The sequence below is a fragment of the Haliotis rufescens genome, unplaced genomic scaffold (genome assembly GCF_023055435.1).
Source record: "Haliotis rufescens isolate VD_foot unplaced genomic scaffold, xgHalRufe1.0.p SCAF_7, whole genome shotgun sequence".
Lineage (NCBI taxonomy): Eukaryota > Metazoa > Mollusca > Gastropoda > Lepetellida > Haliotidae > Haliotis > Haliotis rufescens.
Genome location: NW_025964361.1, coordinates 23,538,940 through 23,559,215, shown reverse-complemented (window position 1 = coordinate 23,559,215; position 20,276 = coordinate 23,538,940). Strand labels below are relative to the sequence as shown.

The window sequence follows — 20,276 nt, the reverse complement described above, 5'->3', positions numbered from 1 at the left end:
GTGCAATAATCTTGGACGCGACGTTAAACCCAATTTCACCTCACCTCACCTAGTGTTACAGTGTTCGCTCGACACGGCAGGCCCAGGTTTGATTCCCCACATGGGTGGAATGTGTGATTTCTGATGTCCCCCCGGCGTGATATTGCTGGAATATTGCTAAAAGCATCGTAAAACCATACTCACTCACTCATTGCAGGTTTATCCTGTGGGGATTCTTTGAGGTGGTGGAATATTGCCATGTCAGATTAATTATATTCATATGAAACATTAGGGTGTTCTTCAACTTCTTTTGAGTAGTATACAGGGTTTTATCCAGATCTGCTTATGGCCGATATTCCGCCCCAAGTCTACCTTCATATTTATTCCAATTCCAAAGAAACAAATGGAAAACCCAAATGTATTGTATGATACCCACTGCTGCCAGTGATTTCTTAAAGTGAGGCCCTACTGAGATGGCTGAAGGAACATGTTCACTAGCAGCATATTAAACAGTTTTTGATAAGGTGCCACAGACTTTAAAACAAATCTCAGACACTACCTACCACTGGATTGGGATGCGAGTATTTTAAGGTAGTTTCAACTGCTTTTCAAGAAGGATGTTGTGAGTTAGGTATAACAGTATCCCAGTCATCTCATGGTGTGTTAGCTCAATGTGGGAGGAAAGCCTCCCGAGAGATGCAGATCTCAGACGTTTGCTACTTTGGTGAAAACCATGAGCACGGATATCATGTTGACAAACTAAGAAACATATTAGGGGCGAGCCTACAATCATAGTTTCTGGCATGTCCAAGGATGGAAAAAAGAGATACTTTGTAGACATATCAGCTTCAGTGGCGATTTGGCTATCAAATCAGAAGTTTCAAATCACAATAACCATAAGTTACCTGTAACCTACTCTACCCCGGAACCTCCATGGGGCAGAGCATATCAGGGTACCTCTGGCATCCAGCCAACTCAACATGATCAAGTCCTGACCAGAGCAATACTGACTGTGGAAATATAGTGTAATCCACCACACACACAAAAATAGCCATGGTGAACATTTTAGTATTATTTATTCTCCGATAGAAATGGACAAAACTGACAGAAACTGAAGCACATAGTACACCATCACTACCACACCCACCTTCCAAATTAATATTTCAATCATCTGAAACAAAACATAAAGGCATTTTAGAATAAAAAATTATTTTAAGAAAAAATTAAAAGATTTGAATTTGTGTCAACTCAAACTGTTGCAATGAAAACTAATTGCTAATAATGTATCACTGTTCCAATTATTTCATATTATTCCTCTGAATAAAAATAATCTGCTGTCTTCAAAACAAATTCTTTCAGGTGAAATAAGGAAAAACAGATTAGCAACAGTGGTTTTGATGTACAGAATACTGTGTAATTCTTTTCAGCACAAACCTGTTTGTATGACAACCTATTTCGTACACTATCAAATCCCCACTACAGTGAGAGAAGGATCTTGCCTCTTTGTTCACCTTAGCATGAGAGAAAACACCACTGTCATAAACCCCCCAAGCATGAATATGGTAGTGACTACAGAAGGGGGTAATTAACTCAGAGAAAACAAGGCTTTAGTAAATGAAATCAATTTATGGACCAAACTTTCCTTGGAAAGATGGTCTTATAAGTAAACCCAGTGTATGATCAATGCTGCTTCCTTTTTTTCAATCGTTGTCTGAGATATCTTTAACATCAACTGTGAATATGAAACATATTCTAACATTTTGATCCAGATGTATGAGAATATTGAGGTTCCTAATCCCAAATTTCTTTTTGAGTGAGGAGATTAACTGTTTTGCTGCTTGCAACATTTCTGGATCAACATCGCACATCAGTAGACATTAATAATGAGCATCACACACTGCACCGAGACAAACCCAAATACTTGTCTTCAGAATGAGAACACTTGGACCACAGTTGCCTCTCATGAGCAACTAAACCTTTTAACAACCGAAAAACCATTTTTTCACCTCTCATATTTCCTAAATTCTATAAAACATGAATATTGCTATGACTTGAATGAACATTCCTTGGTGGGTTTTACCCATGGTATCGAGACCCCATTTTCTTCTGTGGTCTTGAGTGAGTGAATAATGTTTATAGCCGCATCAACAATAACACAACTGTCACAGCTGCTGTGGTCTAAGACACAGACAACAGTACATTCACAGCCAATACATTTCCAAAATAACACACAAAAGAAAGATACTTGTGTATTTAGTTTGCATTACATCTTCTATGTCAACGCATAATCATACATCTCTTGACAGTTCAATTCTCGATGATAAAACTATTTCACTAAATTCTAATACAATCTATCGAACATTTCATACAAAGCAATGGTATTTTGTTATACATAAAGCTATATCAAACTTGAAATGGATAATTTTCAATGTAATACTGCTTTGCACAATATATGTTCCTGCAAAAGGCTCATATATTTTGTCATTTTGCCAAGACGTTAATACAAGTGCTGTATTTGGGACTTAATTTCATCTCTAGTCAACACAACAATGTTAATCTTCCTAATGGGACTAAAATTATGAATATTCCATTTGAATTGTCTTGTTAAGCAAGTGTTTCTACAAAAACTTCTGACTTGAGTGCAAAAAAAGAGCTACGCGTGTCACTTCATGTATTTACAAATATCCCACAAATATATAACAAATGTATACACCCATGAAAGACCAATATCTCAGCTTTCAAACACACTGAAAGCATCAACTACTTTCAAAGCAGAAATTTAAGTCTCATATAATCAAAACAATATATACATACCGTTAAAACCCCTTTAACTCCGAAACAGGGAACCACATTCAGCTGAATGCAGGAGACTACTCTATACAAATTGAGTATTGGAAAATACCTCCACCTGACCATTACAGTAGCTGAAGGCATCATAAACTTAAGTCTAGAATTAACGAAAAAAGTTGTTCATGTTTTCTTAGACACCGACACACAACTTCCTTCAATAAACACTGAAACAGATATTACACATGCCCTTGACAGCATAATCAAATGTATGTCTGTATAGGTGATCAAAACAAGGTAACTTCAGGACAGTATACATTCAACTTTAGGCAGTATCTATTTCAGGTGTAGCACACTTAAATTAAAACTATACACAACAACCACATGTACACAATAACATTATACAAGGATTACCTTATCATGATTACCAACTGAAAGTTACTATCAATCCCTCATTCAAATGTGGTAATGGCTTTCAATTGAAAAATGAATAATATCATTGATCAAGCGTATAGTTTTCTCAATTCAATTAACACTGGATCTGCACTCACAATAGATATCTGTTCTCATTGTAATCAATCTAAGGATCTTTTTTTACATGGAATAACTATCCTTGGTACAAGCACTGTTGTGACTGCAAATCCTGTATCACGTCCCGTGAATGCCCGTTTGTGTGCAGAAGTGATCTAAATGAGGCGGTATTGTCGGATGTGGCCAGCCACCCGATTCCACTCGTATTTGACCCGCACATACTGGATTGAACCTCTGATGAACAGCAGAAATCCTGAAATTGTAGAAAATGTCACTAAATTATCAATCACATTGCATGTGAATTCTCTTGTCATCTGAATTACACCATGTTTAACATTGGCTAATATATGAACAGAAGGTCACTCTCACACAGGGAAGTATTACTTCCCTGTAGTCACAGATGATGAAAAATGAATTCCACAAATCCTTGACGGTCACATTAATGTATGGTGTGGAGTGAAATGGAGGGTAATGTCGCAGTCAAAGAGTTTGGCCCTTATATAGCGACATATAGTGTGTGTGTTCGTGTGGCTAATTGTACTAGTTCAGACTAACGCCGGTTTTTCGTGCTTGCCTAAAAGATACCCCACTCCAGAGACATTATACGGACTCTGAGCGAGTCCTTGTGTTAACTCCTTATTGCCGAACACCAGACAGGAAAACAACAAGTGTCATCTTTTGATATGATGCCAGGGAGGACTGAACCACAGATATTCCAACTCTCCGCTAGAACTCGGAGGAGGTCGCTTCTTATGACAAGCATAGGTGGTTGGGAACAAAATCTCACAGTTTACTTTCTATATGACAGTCTCTGGATAGACAATAGAGAGATGTATCTACCACTATATTGAGATGTGTGCACTCACCGCAGATGACAAGGATCCACCACAACCATGAGTCCCCAGATGCGAAGTCCTGCGCCCAGTTATTGTGCTGTAACAGAGTTATGTCCCTTTAGTGGATATTGAATAAGCTTCACATATGTCAGGAAGCTGGAAAAACTCCCCTCATAAACGAAACATGTCATCCAACCAATGCACTGTTCTCATCTAAAAGTTGTAATCTCTTCAGCAAGATTTTTCAGCCATATTGTCAAACCATTTACATCCCGACTGACTCATTACATCAACCAAGTGATACCATGTAACATGACCATGGTTTATACAAACTCAAAATTTAAGACTTTTCAAGGCTATAAATAAAAAAATTCAAAGCTGAAGGTGAAAACCAGTGTGCTTCCATTTTACAAATCTGACATCTGATCGATGTTCATGTTTATGCAGAGATCTTGTACCAGAAAAAAATCTGATTTTAATGACATTATTAAAATATAGCACGTCCCTTTAACATAACATTTGTTAAAAAAAAGTCTTGTTTTTGTGTGTGACATACCTTGACAATGGCGACCCACTTGACAATGGAGAGTCCCAGGCCGGCCAAAGCACCACAGCGGCCTGCCACAGTGTTTGAAATACACAGGGACAGGAGGAAGCCGATCCAGTTGAACAGGAAGGCAACTGACAACATCAACATGGCCACACTGAGATTGAAATACAACTTTCTCCCATAATTCCTTCACTTTTATGGATATACATTACTAAAATGTCATCATTATGTCAGCTATGTGATCCTCAAACAGCAGTTTCAGCTCTAACCTTTGTCACAGCTGGCCTATATTTAAGAACAATGTTGTTAAATATTAATGATCAATAACATTAATTACCTACTTTATTGTTGACATACACAAAATAATCAAAAGTCTTTTCACAAATCTAGTTTCTCAACTACCATAACATATAAAAAAAACACACATCCTTTTGTTCATAAAATGATTATCACTGATTTGAATAAATAGATTCTGGTTGAAAGAAACAAAGGGTCTGTTTCAATGGGTTTCTGCAGATAATCAGCAAGGTAAAATATGTTCACAGAACAATATTACTCACTGACAAAAGTACAGATGAACATGCCATCCGTTCCAATTGTCATGTCCGTGAATCGGTCCTGAGTCTGAAACAAAAAAAGTTTGTTGTGAAAGAAAGCCATCATCTGAGCTGCTAACTGAGACACCCGGAGACGAGAGTACATTCAGGGATTTATCTGGGAGTGCCCTTGACAGACATATAGGGAAAATATGATACTTTTGCAAATTGTAAAGTTTACATTAAACTCTGTATTTTATTCATATTGTATCACACATTATGGATTTCTTTTGATCCGCATTTGAAAACATGACTGAGCAAAGTTTCCAGCTTTTCTCCCAAACACATCCCAGCATCGCCATGGTCACCACCCAAACAAATGGGTCACATACTGTAATCCTGTGCGTTGTGACCTATCACCAACCAATCACCTGACTGCCCCTGCCACATCATTCTCTTTCTGCGAGCTGTCAGGCTAGAGGAGCTATGATGTGGGGATGGAAGGGAGAGCACTGTGCGTGTGAGACAGGATAAGCATCATAAATATACAATTTAATGTAAAATTTACACATTTTTAAACTTATCCTATCTCACACTATGCTTTTTCCCCACAATTGGACGGTGAAAAACGTGAAATGTACACGAGGAAGCTGGTGCAAACAATAAGCTATAACACTGTCTAGTATCGTAGGGACAAGACCTTGTGAGTGGGTAAAAACACCATAACATGAGATTTCCATATTGAAGACTGGAGTCATGACAGACAAAGTGTCTCACCCTCCACTGGGTACTCAGTCTAGGAACCCAAATAATGACAATAAACAAAAGAAAGGACCTTCCAATGATTATTCTGTATGTACAGGATACAGAGTACTGACCTTAAATAGCTGATACAAGGAAGAAGAACAGTCAACATGGTCAAGTGTCGTCAAAATATCTGAGAAATTCAAAATAAATTGGGGAATTTTTACTGTCATTTGCTGCAGTCTTTGGGCCGAATATCCGCCTCTCAGCAACTCCAGATAAATCCCTGATATTGCTTTCTAGAAGCGGAGTTCCGGATACCGACTATTAACCTAGAATGAGGGTGTAATGACAGGGAGCTGTACTGGGGGTGGGGGTGGGGGTGGGGGTGGATGTAGGGGACATTTCACATCCTTGTCAAACATTTCAAAGCCAGCCCGGCACCGACATTTGACAGTGAAACTTCGCATTTCATCCAAAATAACTATTACACTATTACTAGATGTGAGGTGAAATTGGGTTAAACGTCGCGTCCAAGATTATTGCACTTATATAGCGACGTGCATGCACGTGTGTGTGTGTGTGTGTGTGTGTGTGTGTGTGTGTGGCTGCTTGTACTAGTCTGGACTGATGCTGATTTATAGTGCTAGCCCACTGAGATACCATGCCGCAGTTTAACATGATTACCCCACTCAGACACAGTATACTGACTCCGAGCCGACCAGTCTTTGTTTTAGCCCCTTAATGCCAAGCGCCAGACAGGGTAACAACAAGAATCATCTTTTAACGTCTTTAGGTATGACACGGCCGGGGATCAAACCCCGGACCTTCCGCTCTACCACTAGACCACGGAGGCAGTCACTATTACTAGAATAATTTTATTAATATAAATGCCAACTTTATCTGATTTCCTTATATATTTTCTGCAAATAAAGTTCAAATAAGCCTCACCTCGCAGTACAGATGGGATATATGAATTTTCATTGACTTTGAAGGGGGATCTCCTTATTGAAGGCAATATATGGAAAACCCAATATGGCAAATGCCAAGACATCTATTATTAGTGGCTGTGTGAAATTGAAGGTAGACTATCATTGGAATAAGAAGTTGAAGAAAACGACATAAAAGTCGTAAAAAGTTCACTCGACTATTTACAGTTATTAAGGGGCAAAAGCTAGCAAAACGTTTAACAGAAAAGATCAAGTTCCAGTATGGCTCCATTTCTATATCCAAATACATTGTAATAATATTCAAGAATACTAGTGTCACAGTGTCATTTATGGATTCATCTACAGACAACTCTCTTGCTACATGATGTCATCATACACTCTAAGAGGAAAAATAATTTATACAATATAGATCAAAAACTATATTCACTGGACCTTTTTGTAAATGGCGTAATTGCAGCACTAAAACAATTTCTAAAATTTATAAATAGCAAAAGGCAACAATTCAGCATGTGTCTGATAGATGTGGAAAATTTCATCTGGAATGGAACCCTACCCTTATTGTTTTCTATGTCCAACGTGTTGCCTGGGAAATGTAAAAAATATAAATTTCTAAAATTCCTAAATAGCAAAAGGCACCAGTTCAGCATGAGTCTGATAGACATGCAAAGGTTCGTAGAGAAATATTTAACGGTTTCTGAGTAATGCACACACTGAACCCATTTCAACATCCCCCGCCAACTTCTTTGGGGTGGGGGATAATATAAAATATGAGGCCTTCTCAAGACTGAAGTCCTAAATTCAAGTCTTTCTAAGCCTGCGCAAACCTTGAACATGTTGAAGCATGTCGATACAGCCATTACAGGCACCTGTTCCCCATGTTGTTTGCTGTTCAGGAAAGAATGAGTGAGTGAACGTTGTTTAACCCTGCAGTCATTAATACTTCAACATTATAACAGCAGCCTAGTAATAATGTCCTCTGGACCAGACAACCCAGGGAGCGATAGCTTGAGCAATGATCCCAACTATCAGAGCAAGATGACATGCAATCAGCCATACAACCCAATGCTCTTAAGCGGACTCTTACGGCAATTGAGTGAGTGAGTGGGCAATAATCCAGGAACACTACAGGAGACACCAGAAATTGGCTTCACACATTACCATGTGGGTCAATCGAACCTGAACCACTAGGCTATCCCCCTGGCCCTTGTAGCTCAAACACAAGATAGATAGCACCAAAGTTTCCTCAGAATGTACATGGGGCTATTGTGGTTGGAGGGACCTATTCTATCAGCTATTGCCGTAACGTACAGGGTCTCTCTGTCCTTCTTCGTCCAGCCTCTGGATCTCCTCCTGCTTTGTCCTCTCCGCCTCCTCGTAGGACGGTAGAGTTGTGGCATCCACGTAGGATGGCAGCTTAGTCTCCCCGTACACAGCAGGATCTGAAAACAGAACAAGATGCAGGTCTCAACATCAAATACATACTGGAAACAGAAACAATGTTGTATCAAGTCCAGATCATTTAAATTCATTGTTCTACCGTAAAATCCAATTCAGCATAATTCAAGCAGAGCAAATAGTCACATAGAACTTATTTACACAAGGGTACAAAGTATTCCATATCTGCCACAATGGTGGAAAATACTTGTCTTAAATAAAGACATGACAATTGTCATTGAAACTAAAACAAATCACAAAACAATCAAACAGCACCTGTTCACCACTAGACCCATCTATGTGCCAAGTTTGGTGAAGAAATACTGTATTCAACGTAATAAGTGCCCAGGGCGCTCTCAAAATTAGAAATAGGGGGCTCTTACTAACTATTATTTTGGTGAAAGATAAATATCGTGGTTTATGGTGACAGCCTGAAATGTTTATGTATGACAGATATATTTTCCCAGAATTTAATTGCCCATAATTAAGGATGCATAACACACAAGTGTGTATTATACGCGAATAAATAAGTCTTGTGTACATCGATTAATCGGAAGTGGTGCTAATTGGGATTGTTCACCAGCCAATATATCACCAAATATCACTGTTGGCGCTTATTACGTCGAATATGGTATTGTACGTTTTCAAGATCTGCTCCAGAAACAAGAAATACTGCTATTTCCAACCTAGGCCAAAAGTGTAACCATGGAAACTCATAAAATTAATTTTTAAAAACTTTGTTTATATCAAAAGGCACCAGTCCACCACTAGACCTATCTACAGTGATCCATGTGCCATGTTGGCTGAAGAAATATTGTGTGTTTTTCTGCTCAGGAAACGACATCATGCATGAACAGAAGGAAAATGTCCATTTTTAATACCCCTGCAAATCTTTTTGTGGGAGAAGCTACTTGTCCAAATGATAAGAACAGGGTCTATCTATTTGTGCTTCCAGCGGACCCTAAGTATTGTGTCCTTGGCATGAGTAAGGGGACCCCAACAATATGTTTAGGCCTTAAGACTCGACAACATAAGGACAAGTATGTACATATCCAAGGCTGTAAGATCTCCCTGTACATCAGATACTGTGTCTTCAGTATATTAACAATTTAACATGAGTACTGTGTCAGGAGTCCATGCATGCATTTATCTAAAATGTCCTTGGTAGACAAATTGAGAACATAACGGTGTTCAAAATTAGGATTTTTGTAAACTTGAGAGGTATGTTAACATTTCATTCAATGCAAAAATGTCGAAATAAACAATAAAGATTCACCTTGTTAATTGGTCCTGTTATGCAAGTCATCTTTGCAAAGCAATAACTAGTTATTACTGTAGGAAAATGATGTGGCAAATTACATTTCCAAGTTGGGAATTTTTGCTGACATTTTCTACACTTTTATAAAAGTTATTCCAAACAATCTAACATACTATCATATGTTCATTGTTTCCATGATAATAGCATAAACATATTTCTGTTTTTACGCTGATAGTAGATCCAAACATGCATGATAAACATAATCACTTTGAGCCTTGAGACAGGGGCCTGCCACAACGTGTACAACTCTATTATACCATGAATGAAAGCTTTTATACACACACAACAGCAACTGAATCTGATGGCCACTGAAGCTTTTGTACACAAAGGTACACTGTCACAGTAACACATGGCTATAACAAACACAAACATAATCATGCCAATGCACAAACAGCATCAAACAAGGTAACTATTGTATTTTAATTTAGGAGGGACTACTGGGTAGTTGTTTTTTCACCTTATCTAGTTATTTTAACTAAAACCACTAGTCAGGAATGAGCTGTGGACTAGTTGGATATGACCAATGACGTCTAGCACTGGTTAACAGTTATTACCAACTGTTTCTATGTCTGAGTCTCAACTGCTTGACCATGTTTACTATACATTAGTAAATACAATGCATTTTTAAAACATTTGATTGCATTTTAAGCAATTTCGTGCAGTTTGGACAACATTCACACCAAGAAATGTAATAAGTCAATGGCCAAAGTCAATAAGTCAAATAAACAAGATGGCAGATGCAGTAAAATTTCGAAGTTATATCAGTACTTTTATAAAATTGGGCATAGCTTTCGCGCACCTGGCAACCCGCCAGGTCTGGGAGCAATACTGCCATAAACTTCAACCCCCATCCCCCAGGACAACTGTCACAAGCATGCAATGTCTGACCCTTTCCCCATGTTGAAGCATATTGAAAAAAACTTACCTTGTACTTACCTTTTGATGAAAAAAACAAAACTCCATTGCAAACATAAGACATTAATACAACATATATCCCCATGACATGGGGTTTTGGACGCTGAAGAAACATTCATAGTTTTCTCGCTTATCACATGAACAACTGTAAAACATCTCATTCACTTACAGGATTAAAAGACAACTTTATCTTAAAAACAAGCCATCAGCTGACTCTGAGTATTTACAATTTCTGTGTGACGCCACACCCCACGTTATAGTGCAAGTATTCGTGACAGAAAACGTATGATGTCCGAAAACCTAAGCTGTGAAAGCTCTGATCGAAAACAGGACAATCCGCGCCAATTGTCCGGTTTTCGATCATATTTTTTGGAGTGTTTTTTTTTTAAATTTTATTAAATTTTTACGCGGAAGATGTTTTTTTCCCGAGGACTACTGTTTTAAAAAACGCGATTTTCCGCGTTTCCGCGGAGATTTCACATCCCTGCAGATAGCAAATGATGTTTCACCCCACACTGATCTAAGAAAACAATCAATATTTTCTTACATGAGTAACAGACTGGTCAGTGTAGGGTCACCATCAGGGCGAATCAAACAATGTAACATAATTATTTCATAATCACCACTAATTATGTTTTAACTTATTTCATGAAATGCATCACAAAGTACATGATGGAAACTGAGCATGACATGATTAATGGAAAATAAGAATGAAATCAGCTGAAGGAGCTGACCTGTCATAATTCCATTGTCATCAAATACTCACCTGACTGAGATACAGTATTTTCCTGATACGGGGGAGGAGGGATTACCATCGCCATGGCAACTGGCTGAGCTGGAAGTTGTTCCTCCTCACCAACCAACTAGAAGGAAAGGTGATGATTATCGATGGGCAAAATGGCTCACTTTACATGTCGTGGCACATTGATTATTTACCAGTTGTTTACGGTGAAGTAGCAAAATAGAACATGATTGTAAGAAGTTAGAATGTTAAAAAATTCTGTTCCCCCAAAAAAGTATTGAAAGCATACAAGACCTTTTTAACAGTTTTTCATTTTTTCAATTGAATGTGTCTAATTCTTTCAAGTGTAACTAAGCATTGATGATAAGTGTGCAATAACTGGCTTCTCAACCAAACGAACAGTTGAGGGTTCACCTCATATCACAGTATTATACACTTATGCATGTGTACTATCGATATCAGAGTACATATCCAACACATTTACCATCAGTTGGAAAAAAGTCTGGGTTTTGGTGATTAGTGCAGTTGTTGTATCTGCTGTACATATTTATTTTATTCTGTTGTTCATGGAAACAAATTGAAACTTTGAACCAAAAATGTTTTCAAGAACTTGTCTACTTGAAAATAAAAAAACCAAACATCACCTCAAAATCATATGTATAAAATACCACCAAATATGTTGATGATTATGTTCAGACTACCTTAGAAGGAAAAAACATTAACTAACAATGATGTTTTGTGGGATATAATGGGCAGAGCGTGGATGATGCAGGCGGAGGCGATAAGCATTTTGGCTCCCACTGTACATGCTGTAGCTAGCAGGCAGCTAAAGTATCGTACACACACCAGCATCCCCCAACTGCACCATGCCCACTGTACCAAATTTATTGAAATAAGATAACAGCAATAAGAACGATACATTTATAAACAACTTGATAATTCATGATACAATGATGTTCTTCACTGTGGAGAAGGCACAACCTGAATTGGGGTGGTTTTGGGTGGGGGGTGAAGAGGTGAAATCGCTAATCGCCGGAGGCGTTGTGTTGTAGGATGACTTGAAGGTTAGGGGGTAAAAGTTGTGACGTCATAAGACCAAGGGTAGTGACGTCATGGAAGAAATGATGTATGGTTGCTATGAGGAGTATTTATAGCATTGTTTTAGCGGGGTATTGTGAAAAGTGAATGTTTGTAAACAAATGGTAAAAGGGGATAGTTACTAGTATTTATTATGTGGAGCTGACCACAAACAGATTTAGCTAAATAAGCTAAATCTTATTATAGGGCCAATTTTTACATTATGAAATAGTTTGTGATAGTGTGCTGAAAGGGTAATACTTGGATTACCATACTATGATCTGTGTTTATCCGTGACATGATCACTGATGGATCTAGCCCACACACAACATGGATATTGGCACAGATTGGCACATAATATCCCTAAATAACAACTTCTACGTTCTGCTAAATTCATTCACTTATGACGCCACCAGAATCTGGAATTTGCTGCCAAAAGATTTACGAAAAGCTAAATCATATAAATATTTCTTCAGACTTCTTTGGAAATAGTCAGACCCCACCCAAATGCTCTCTATAATATAAATATTATATAGGATTCTCCACTATGATTTCGCTTTAACTATATAACTGTAAAAATGTTTCAGCTTCTATGTACATGTCAGCATCCTAGTTGATGATTATATATTTCTTCTCTTAAAACTGTTTTGTCAGAATGAGTGCTCCAATGAGCTAATGTTTTATTCTTACCCGTAATAACTGATGTTAAACAAAATTTCTTCTGTTTTGGATAATGACGATAAAAGACAACCCAGTCTAGTAGTTTCAAAAGGTTTTTGAATCTGAGTGACGTTCCCAACTTAAATATCGTAAATTATTCATCGTTATACTCCGATTATTTACTAGATATATTCCGAATGACATATTTTACTCCGATCTGTTATCCCTGACCTGCCCAAACTCGGGTTTGTACACATTCACATTGTTTCGGTAACTAACTTATTTGAAAATGCATTGTCACCATGTTAACGTCAAATACAGCAAGCAACGAAGCACATAAGGTGATGCCTAGTCAAAGATAAACAGATCGAGATAAACAGTCTGAACCATGTCAAATGGGTTTTCTGACTTGTCACAAATGTGGATAGGCCTACCACATCGAAAGAAATCCAAAGTCATATCCGCTAAATCTTCATTACATTACTTTGGTGTCGTGAAATACAACTTACCACTTCATATCTAACATTTCGTTCCATTTTGAAAATGGATCTCGATTTCCTTGATCCGTAAATATTACTTCAAGATTGACGATGTTCGTCAGACTGCCGAAGTACAAACAAATATGGCGACAAGCACCTGCCCTGTTACCTTTGTAACGAGCCTTTTGATTGGTTATTGTATACAGTTTCACACCCTGTTGCGCATGAGCTTCCTAAACTTCCGGCCCAGCTCTCAGCAAACTGGCATGACGAAGCACGTGAACATATCTTATCATATGTTGATATTTAATCATTTATAAGTGGTCCAGACAGTTTGCAAAATATCTCAGAGATGAAATTATTACATAAGTTACAAATGTAAATGAAATCGCATCAATTAGATACAATATATGCTTCGCTTGTGATGAAACCCAAGGGCGAAAGCAGTATGAAATGAAGAATTTTAGGCCTTGTGTTGACTTATAGTGATAGTATAGGCGATGTCGGCCTTGGACTGAGCCATTATCAATTGATGATATGAAATTTCTTCGCAAATGGGCAATTATAGCAAAAAGAAATTCAGGTGTGTACAAGGAAGAATTTTAAGACATGTGAAATGTTAATGGAAGCTTGTTTTGACAATATTTGCTTTTAACATGTTTAAATCAAAATGCATTGTAAGGTGAACTGGAATTTACTCATGTGTTTTAAAATCCTTTTTTCAGATTCTTGCTGTTTTGAAGGAAATACATTGGACATAAAAATAGTTAAAACATTTTTATCGTTGGTGTAGTTATTTCGGATTGGTCTCTCGGTGTTAGCTAGGTGAGTTGCTTAATGAGGTGAATAGATTTGCAGTGTGTGTACAAAACTACAAGTACACAATTTTGTTTTCGTCATCATGCCAATAGAAGCCAGACATTTAGTTGTTGTTGGGCTAACCAGTGGATCTTTTCGATAGTTGAGATATATCCTAACATCAACACGTTCGTGAGAGTATTACTGCTTAAGAACATAAAATCCATGTTGATATAGATCTATAAGGAAGTGATTATAAGTTAAAGAAAATTCTTATTTCAAACTTTATATCATACATAACAGTAACATGGGTGGGTGCTTCAAATACTAGTTTTATTGTGGATAAACATTATTTTGGTAACGCTGACTTGGTGTTCTGGTTATTATAGGTGCCTCACACTAAAGAGTACTGTGGGTTCGAATCAAGGATGGGTCTCAACCCCCAAAACGTACCAGAATTTGTACTTTACTAAGAAGTGAAAATGGGGTTTAACGTCGCGTTCAAGATTATTGCACTTATAAAGCGACGTGCATACACGTGTGTGTGGCTGCTTGTACTAGTCCGGACTAATGTCGATTTTATATCTCAGCCCACTGAGATACCTTCCGCAGTTTAACATGAATATCCACTCAGACCCCACAGTATACTGAGTCCGAGCCGACCAGCCCGTTTTAGCCCCTTAATGCCGAGTGCTAGGCAGAGTAACAACAAGTACCATCTTTGAACGTCTTTTGGTTTAACGCGGCTGGGGATCAAGCCCCTCGACCATCCGCTCCCGTAAACGCCCTACCACAAGATCACGGATACTGTCATGTACTAAGAAAATGTAATCCCAAATACAACATTTGTTACATTTGACCTCTTTCTAAAATGCATTGTGAATTCATAGCTTTCGGCAATGGGAGCCGTACCAATTTACGCTTGTCGGAAGGGTACACAAAGTACGTGATCTAGACTACCACTTGTCGGACTTCAATTTGTGTGGAAGCCTCCGTGGCTGTATTGTCAGATCGATGACTTTGTATGCTGGCGATTAGTGCCTCACTCTGATTTGTTTGTTGTTTAACGCCACAATCAGCAATATTCCAGCTATATGACCCCGGTCTGTAAATAATCGAGTCTGGACCAGACAATGCAGTGACTCATATTATGAGCATCGATCCACTCAATTGGGATTCGATGACATGCATCAACCAAGTATAGCGAGCCTGACCACACGATCCCGTTAGTCGCCACTTTCGACAAGCATTGTCGCCTCTTACCACAAGCATAGTTGCGTCTTTCGACAAGCGTGGGTAGCTGAAGACCTATTCTAATCCGGATCTTCACGGGTGCCTCTACTCGAGGAACTTTTTAAAAAGAAATTAATCAACTAGCTTTACGCCAGTATAACTTCTTAATATACCAGGTCAAGTAATGGAAAAGCATCTGGTGGCACCACTATCCCAAGTGTATTTGAAACTATCAGTCCCTCAAAGGATCTACCCATATCTAAAAATAAAACGTCAATGCAAGGGAACAACCAGCCCCGACCATTCGTCAAAACAGTCTCAAGTGGGTATAAAAGGCAAAACAGCGGTGAAAACTATACCGAAAATCAGCTAACACTAGGAGCCCGCAAACGGGACAAGCAGGCAAACGGAAGTTTACGAAAGCTGATTGGCAGAATTTGAATACTATGTGATGTGATGAGTTGAAATCTGATACTTTCATTCATGTCTTGGATCAGATTAAAACATTTTTAAAACTCGATATCCACCCAGAATAATTACTGGAGGTGATGGTATGAAACAAGATAAATATAAGAGCTGGAAACATTTGGTTTACAAAATATATTCACGCACTTCGCTTATGCCCCCTTCACACACACGGATTTTTCTTACGATTCCTTACGGATCGCACAAATTCACGGATCCTTACGATTTGGCAACATTTACGGCCGATTTAAGAGTTGTTACGAGCTATTACGAGAATTCCACGCGTTGTCACGGATAACTACGAGCAACTTACAGGCATTTTACGAGCTTTTTTGTTACTATTCATCGAAGCTTTTACGTGTTAGTTACGACCTGTTTACGTGTTGTTATGAATCGTTACGAGTACTTACGAGTCCTTACGATTTTTTGCCAAAAAATATATGTAGATCCTGCAAATCTCAATGTATCATCATTCGACAACTGACATACAGAGAGACAGCATGGCATATGAGAGAAACGGATTGCAGTGATATCAACAATTTCTACAATTTCTCCTTCAACTAGCCCAGAATGAAGAGGAAGAGGCCCAGCAGCTACCAGATATTCCTCGACCGATATTGTAGAGTAGACTTCTATGACTTCTTAATACAACTGAAAATGAAGTGTTCGATTTTGCAGCTTTTATACTTTTCCCCAAATCGTAAACAATACGTAAGATTAAGTAAAGTATACGTATCTATTCGTAAAGTACTCGTAACAACACGTAAAGTGGTCGTAATAACTCGTAACAATCCGTAAAGCCATCGTAACACGACCCGAATAAAATCGTAAACAACACGTAAGCACTCGTAATAATCCTTAAACAAATCGTAAAAATAACTGTTACGAGTCATTTACGGATTCTTGCGAGCAGTTTACGGATGGTTACGTGTTGTTGCGAGCGGTTTACGATACTTACGGATTGTTACGAGTTATTTACGAAAGAATCAATCCGTGGACAATCGTAAGATGATTTTTGACATGTCAAAACAATTGCCTCTCTTTTCACGGATCCTGAAGAGTGTCCGCTAGTTGCTATGAGTTGTGACGAGTTATTTACGGATACCAGCGAGTTATTTACGGATGCTTGCGACTGGCTACGAGTTGGCGATCCGTAAGGACTCGTAAGAAAAACCCGTGTATGTGAAGGGGACATTAATAGAGTGTGGAATGTTATTAAAAAAATCAAAGGTAAAGGATCCACAAACAATGTAAATCATAAAATAGATGACGATATTCTGACATGCTGATAAACTGTCTGAAACAAAGAAATATATCCAAATTTCAAATCTGATAACGCAGAAGACTGTAACGAACCATTTTCTTTGAGCGAATTACAAGAGGCGCTTGACAAGGCTCATAATGTTATATAATAGCATCGATTACCAGGGCCTGCATCCTAGCTTTGTTATATATAGTTAATACTATTTGGAAAATGAGGAATTTCCCCCCTTCCTGGCATGAAGCAACTGTCCATTTTTCCTGTTGCAAACCAGGCAAGAGTCACACATATCCTACGGATTACTGGCCTATTGCTCTAACTAGCGGTGTCTGCATGACCACGGAAGACATGGTAATGGTCCACTTGCCTCGGTGAGAATATAAGCAGATACTGCCAGACAGTAGGGATCGTATTATTGTTTATTAGCTTTATACTTCCAAAGAACTATCATATGCAATGGTCAATGTTGTTCAATAACGTCAGTGCTTATGTTCTTTATATTCATATCATTCATGTAATTTAAACAATGTTTTATTTCTTAAATCAATTGGTGGCCAAGACAGTTCTTCAAAAGGGAAATCAAGTATTTTGAAAACATGTATACAATTGAAAATGCAGAGGGCTTGGCATGACCAGCCGGTAGGGTCGAGGTGGGCTCATCCTACCACCCATCTAGGTGAAGTAAGGGTCGAAGTGGGCCCACCCTACTACCCATCTAGGTGAAGTAAGGGTCGAAGTGGGCCCATCCTACCATCCATCTTGGTGAAGTAAGGGTCAAAGTGAGCCCACCCTACTACCCATCTTGGTGAAGTAAGGGTCGAAGTGGGACCATCCTAAGACCCATCTTGGTGAAGTAAGGGTCGAGGTGGGCCCATCCTACCATCCATCTTGGTGAAGTAAGGGTCGAGGTGGGCCCACGCTACCACCCATCTTGGTGAAGTAAGGATCGAGGTGGGCCCACGCTATACCACCCATCTTGGTGAAGTAAGGGTCGAGGTGGGCCCACGCTATACCACCCATCTTGGTGAAGTAAGGATCGAGGTGGGCCCACGCTATACCACCCATCTTTGTGAAGTAAGGGTCGAGGTGGGCCCACGCTATACCACCCATCTTGGTGAAGTAAAGGTCGAGGTGGGCCCACGCTACCATCCATCTTGGTGAAGTAAAGGTCGAGGTGGGCCCACGCTACCACCCATCTCGGTGAAGTAAAGGTCGAGGTGGGCCCACGCTATACCACCCATCTTGGTGAAGTAAAAGTCGAGGTGGGCCCACGCTACCATCATCTTGGTGAAGTAAGGGTCGAGGTGGGCCCACGCTACCACCCATCTTGGTAAAGTAAAGGTCGAGGTGGGCCCACGCTACCACCCATCTTGGTGAAGTAAAGGTCGAGGTGGGCCCACGCTACCACCCATCTTGGTGAAGTTAAAGTCGAGGTGGGCCCACGCTACCATCATCTTTGTGAAGTAAAGGTCGAGGTGGGCCCACGCTACCGACCATCTTGGTGAAGTAAAGGTCGAGGTGGGCCCACGCTACCACCCATCTAGGTGAAGTAAGGGTCGAGGTGGGCCCAAGCTACCACCCATCTTGGTGAAGTAAAGGTCGAGGTGGGCCCACGCTACCATCATCTTGGTGAAGTAAGGGTCGAGGTGGGCCCACGCTACCACCCATCTTGGTGAAGTAAGGGACGAAGTGGGACGATCCTAAGACCCATCTTGGTGAAGTAAAGGTCGAGGTGGGCCCACGCTACAACCCATCTTGGTGAAGTAAAGGTCGAGGTGGGCCCACGCTATACCACCCATCTTGGTGAAGTAAGGGTCGAGGCGGACCATCCTACCATCCATCTTGGTGAAGTAAGGGTCGAGGTGAGCCCACCCTACTACCCATCTTGGTGAAGTAAGGGTCGAAGTGGGCCCATCCTACCATCCATCTTGGTGAAGTAAGGGTCGAAGTGGGACCATCCTACCATCCATCTTGGTGAAGTAAGGGTCGAGGTGGGCCCATGCTACCACCCATCTAGGTGAAGTAAGGGTCGAGGTGGGCCCACCCTACTACCCATCTTGGTGAAGTAAGGGTCGAAGTGGGCCCATCCTACCATCCATCTTGGTGAAGTAAGGGTCGAAGTGAGCCCACCCTACTACTCATCTTAGTGAAGTAAGGGTCGAAGTGGGACCACCCTAAGACCCATCTAGTTGAAGTAAGGGTCGAGGTGGGCCCATCCTACCATCCATCTTGGTGAAGTAAGGGTCGAGGTGGGCCCACGCTACCACCCATCTAGGTGAAGTAAGGGTCGAGGTGGGCCCACCCTACTACCCATCTTGGTGAAGTAAGGGTCGAAGTGGGACCATCCTACCATCCATCTTGGTGAAGTAAGGGTCGAGGTGGGCCCACGCTACCACCCATCTAGGTGAAGTAAGGGTCGAGGTGGGCCCATCCTACTACCCATCTTGGTGAAGTAAGGGTCGAGGTGGGCCCACCCTACTACCCATCTTGGTGAAGTAAGGGTCGAAGTGGGCCCATCCTACCACCCATCTTGGTGAAGTAAGGGTCGAGGTGGGCCAACGCTATACCACCCATCTTGGTGAAGTAAGGGTCGAGGTGGGCCCACGCTATACCACCCATCTTGGTGAAGTAAGGGTCGAGGTAGGCCCACGCTACCACCCATCTTGGTGAAGTAAGGGTCGAAGTGAGCCCACCCTTCTACCCATCTTGGTGAAGTAAGGGTCGAAGTGGGACCATCCTACCATCCATCTTGGTGAAGTAAGGGTCGAGGTGAGCCCACGCTACCACCCATCTTGGTGAAGTAAGGGTCGAGGTGGGCCCACCCTACTACCCATCTTGATGAAGTAAGGGTCGAAGTGGGACCATCCTAAGACCCATCTAGGTGAAGTAAGGGTCGAGGTGGGCCCATCCTACCATCCATCTTGGTGAAGTAAGGGTCGAGGTGGGCCAACGCTACCACCCATCTTGGTGAAGTAAGGATC

The 20,276-nt window shown here is 40.2% G+C and overlaps 1 protein-coding gene across 1 annotated transcript; it reads right to left on the bottom strand.

Annotated features, from left to right (window-relative positions):
- Nucleotides 1-1,038: 1,038 nt before the first annotated feature.
- Nucleotides 1,039-13,714, bottom strand: LOC124137458 (NEDD4 family-interacting protein 1-like). Its single transcript, XM_046503754.2, has 7 exons — nucleotides 13,569-13,714; nucleotides 11,347-11,443; nucleotides 8,222-8,352; nucleotides 5,244-5,307; nucleotides 4,690-4,814; nucleotides 4,164-4,230; nucleotides 1,039-3,550 (listed from the first exon to the last, which is right to left on the bottom strand). Exons 1-7 carry the CDS (start codon nucleotides 13,593-13,595, stop codon nucleotides 3,453-3,455), a joined length of 609 nt encoding a protein of 202 aa, XP_046359710.1. The 5' UTR covers nucleotides 13,596-13,714; the 3' UTR covers nucleotides 1,039-3,452.
- Nucleotides 13,715-20,276: the final 6,562 nt, after the last annotated feature.

What these genes read in the sequence shown, in the direction of transcription:
- LOC124137458 (XM_046503754.2), bottom strand. Translation starts at nt 13,595, where the DNA reads ATGGAACGAAATGTTAGATATGAAGTG. An exon ending in GAAATGTTAGATATGAAGTG is followed by an intron (nt 11,444 to 13,568) that starts GTAAGTTGTATT and finishes CTTTCCTTCTAG; the next exon opens with TTGGTTGGTGAGGAGGAACA. An exon ending in AAGAAGGACAGAGAGACCCT is followed by an intron (nt 5,308 to 8,221) that starts GTACGTTACGGC and finishes TTTTTGTTTCAG; the next exon opens with ACTCAGGACCGATTCACGGA.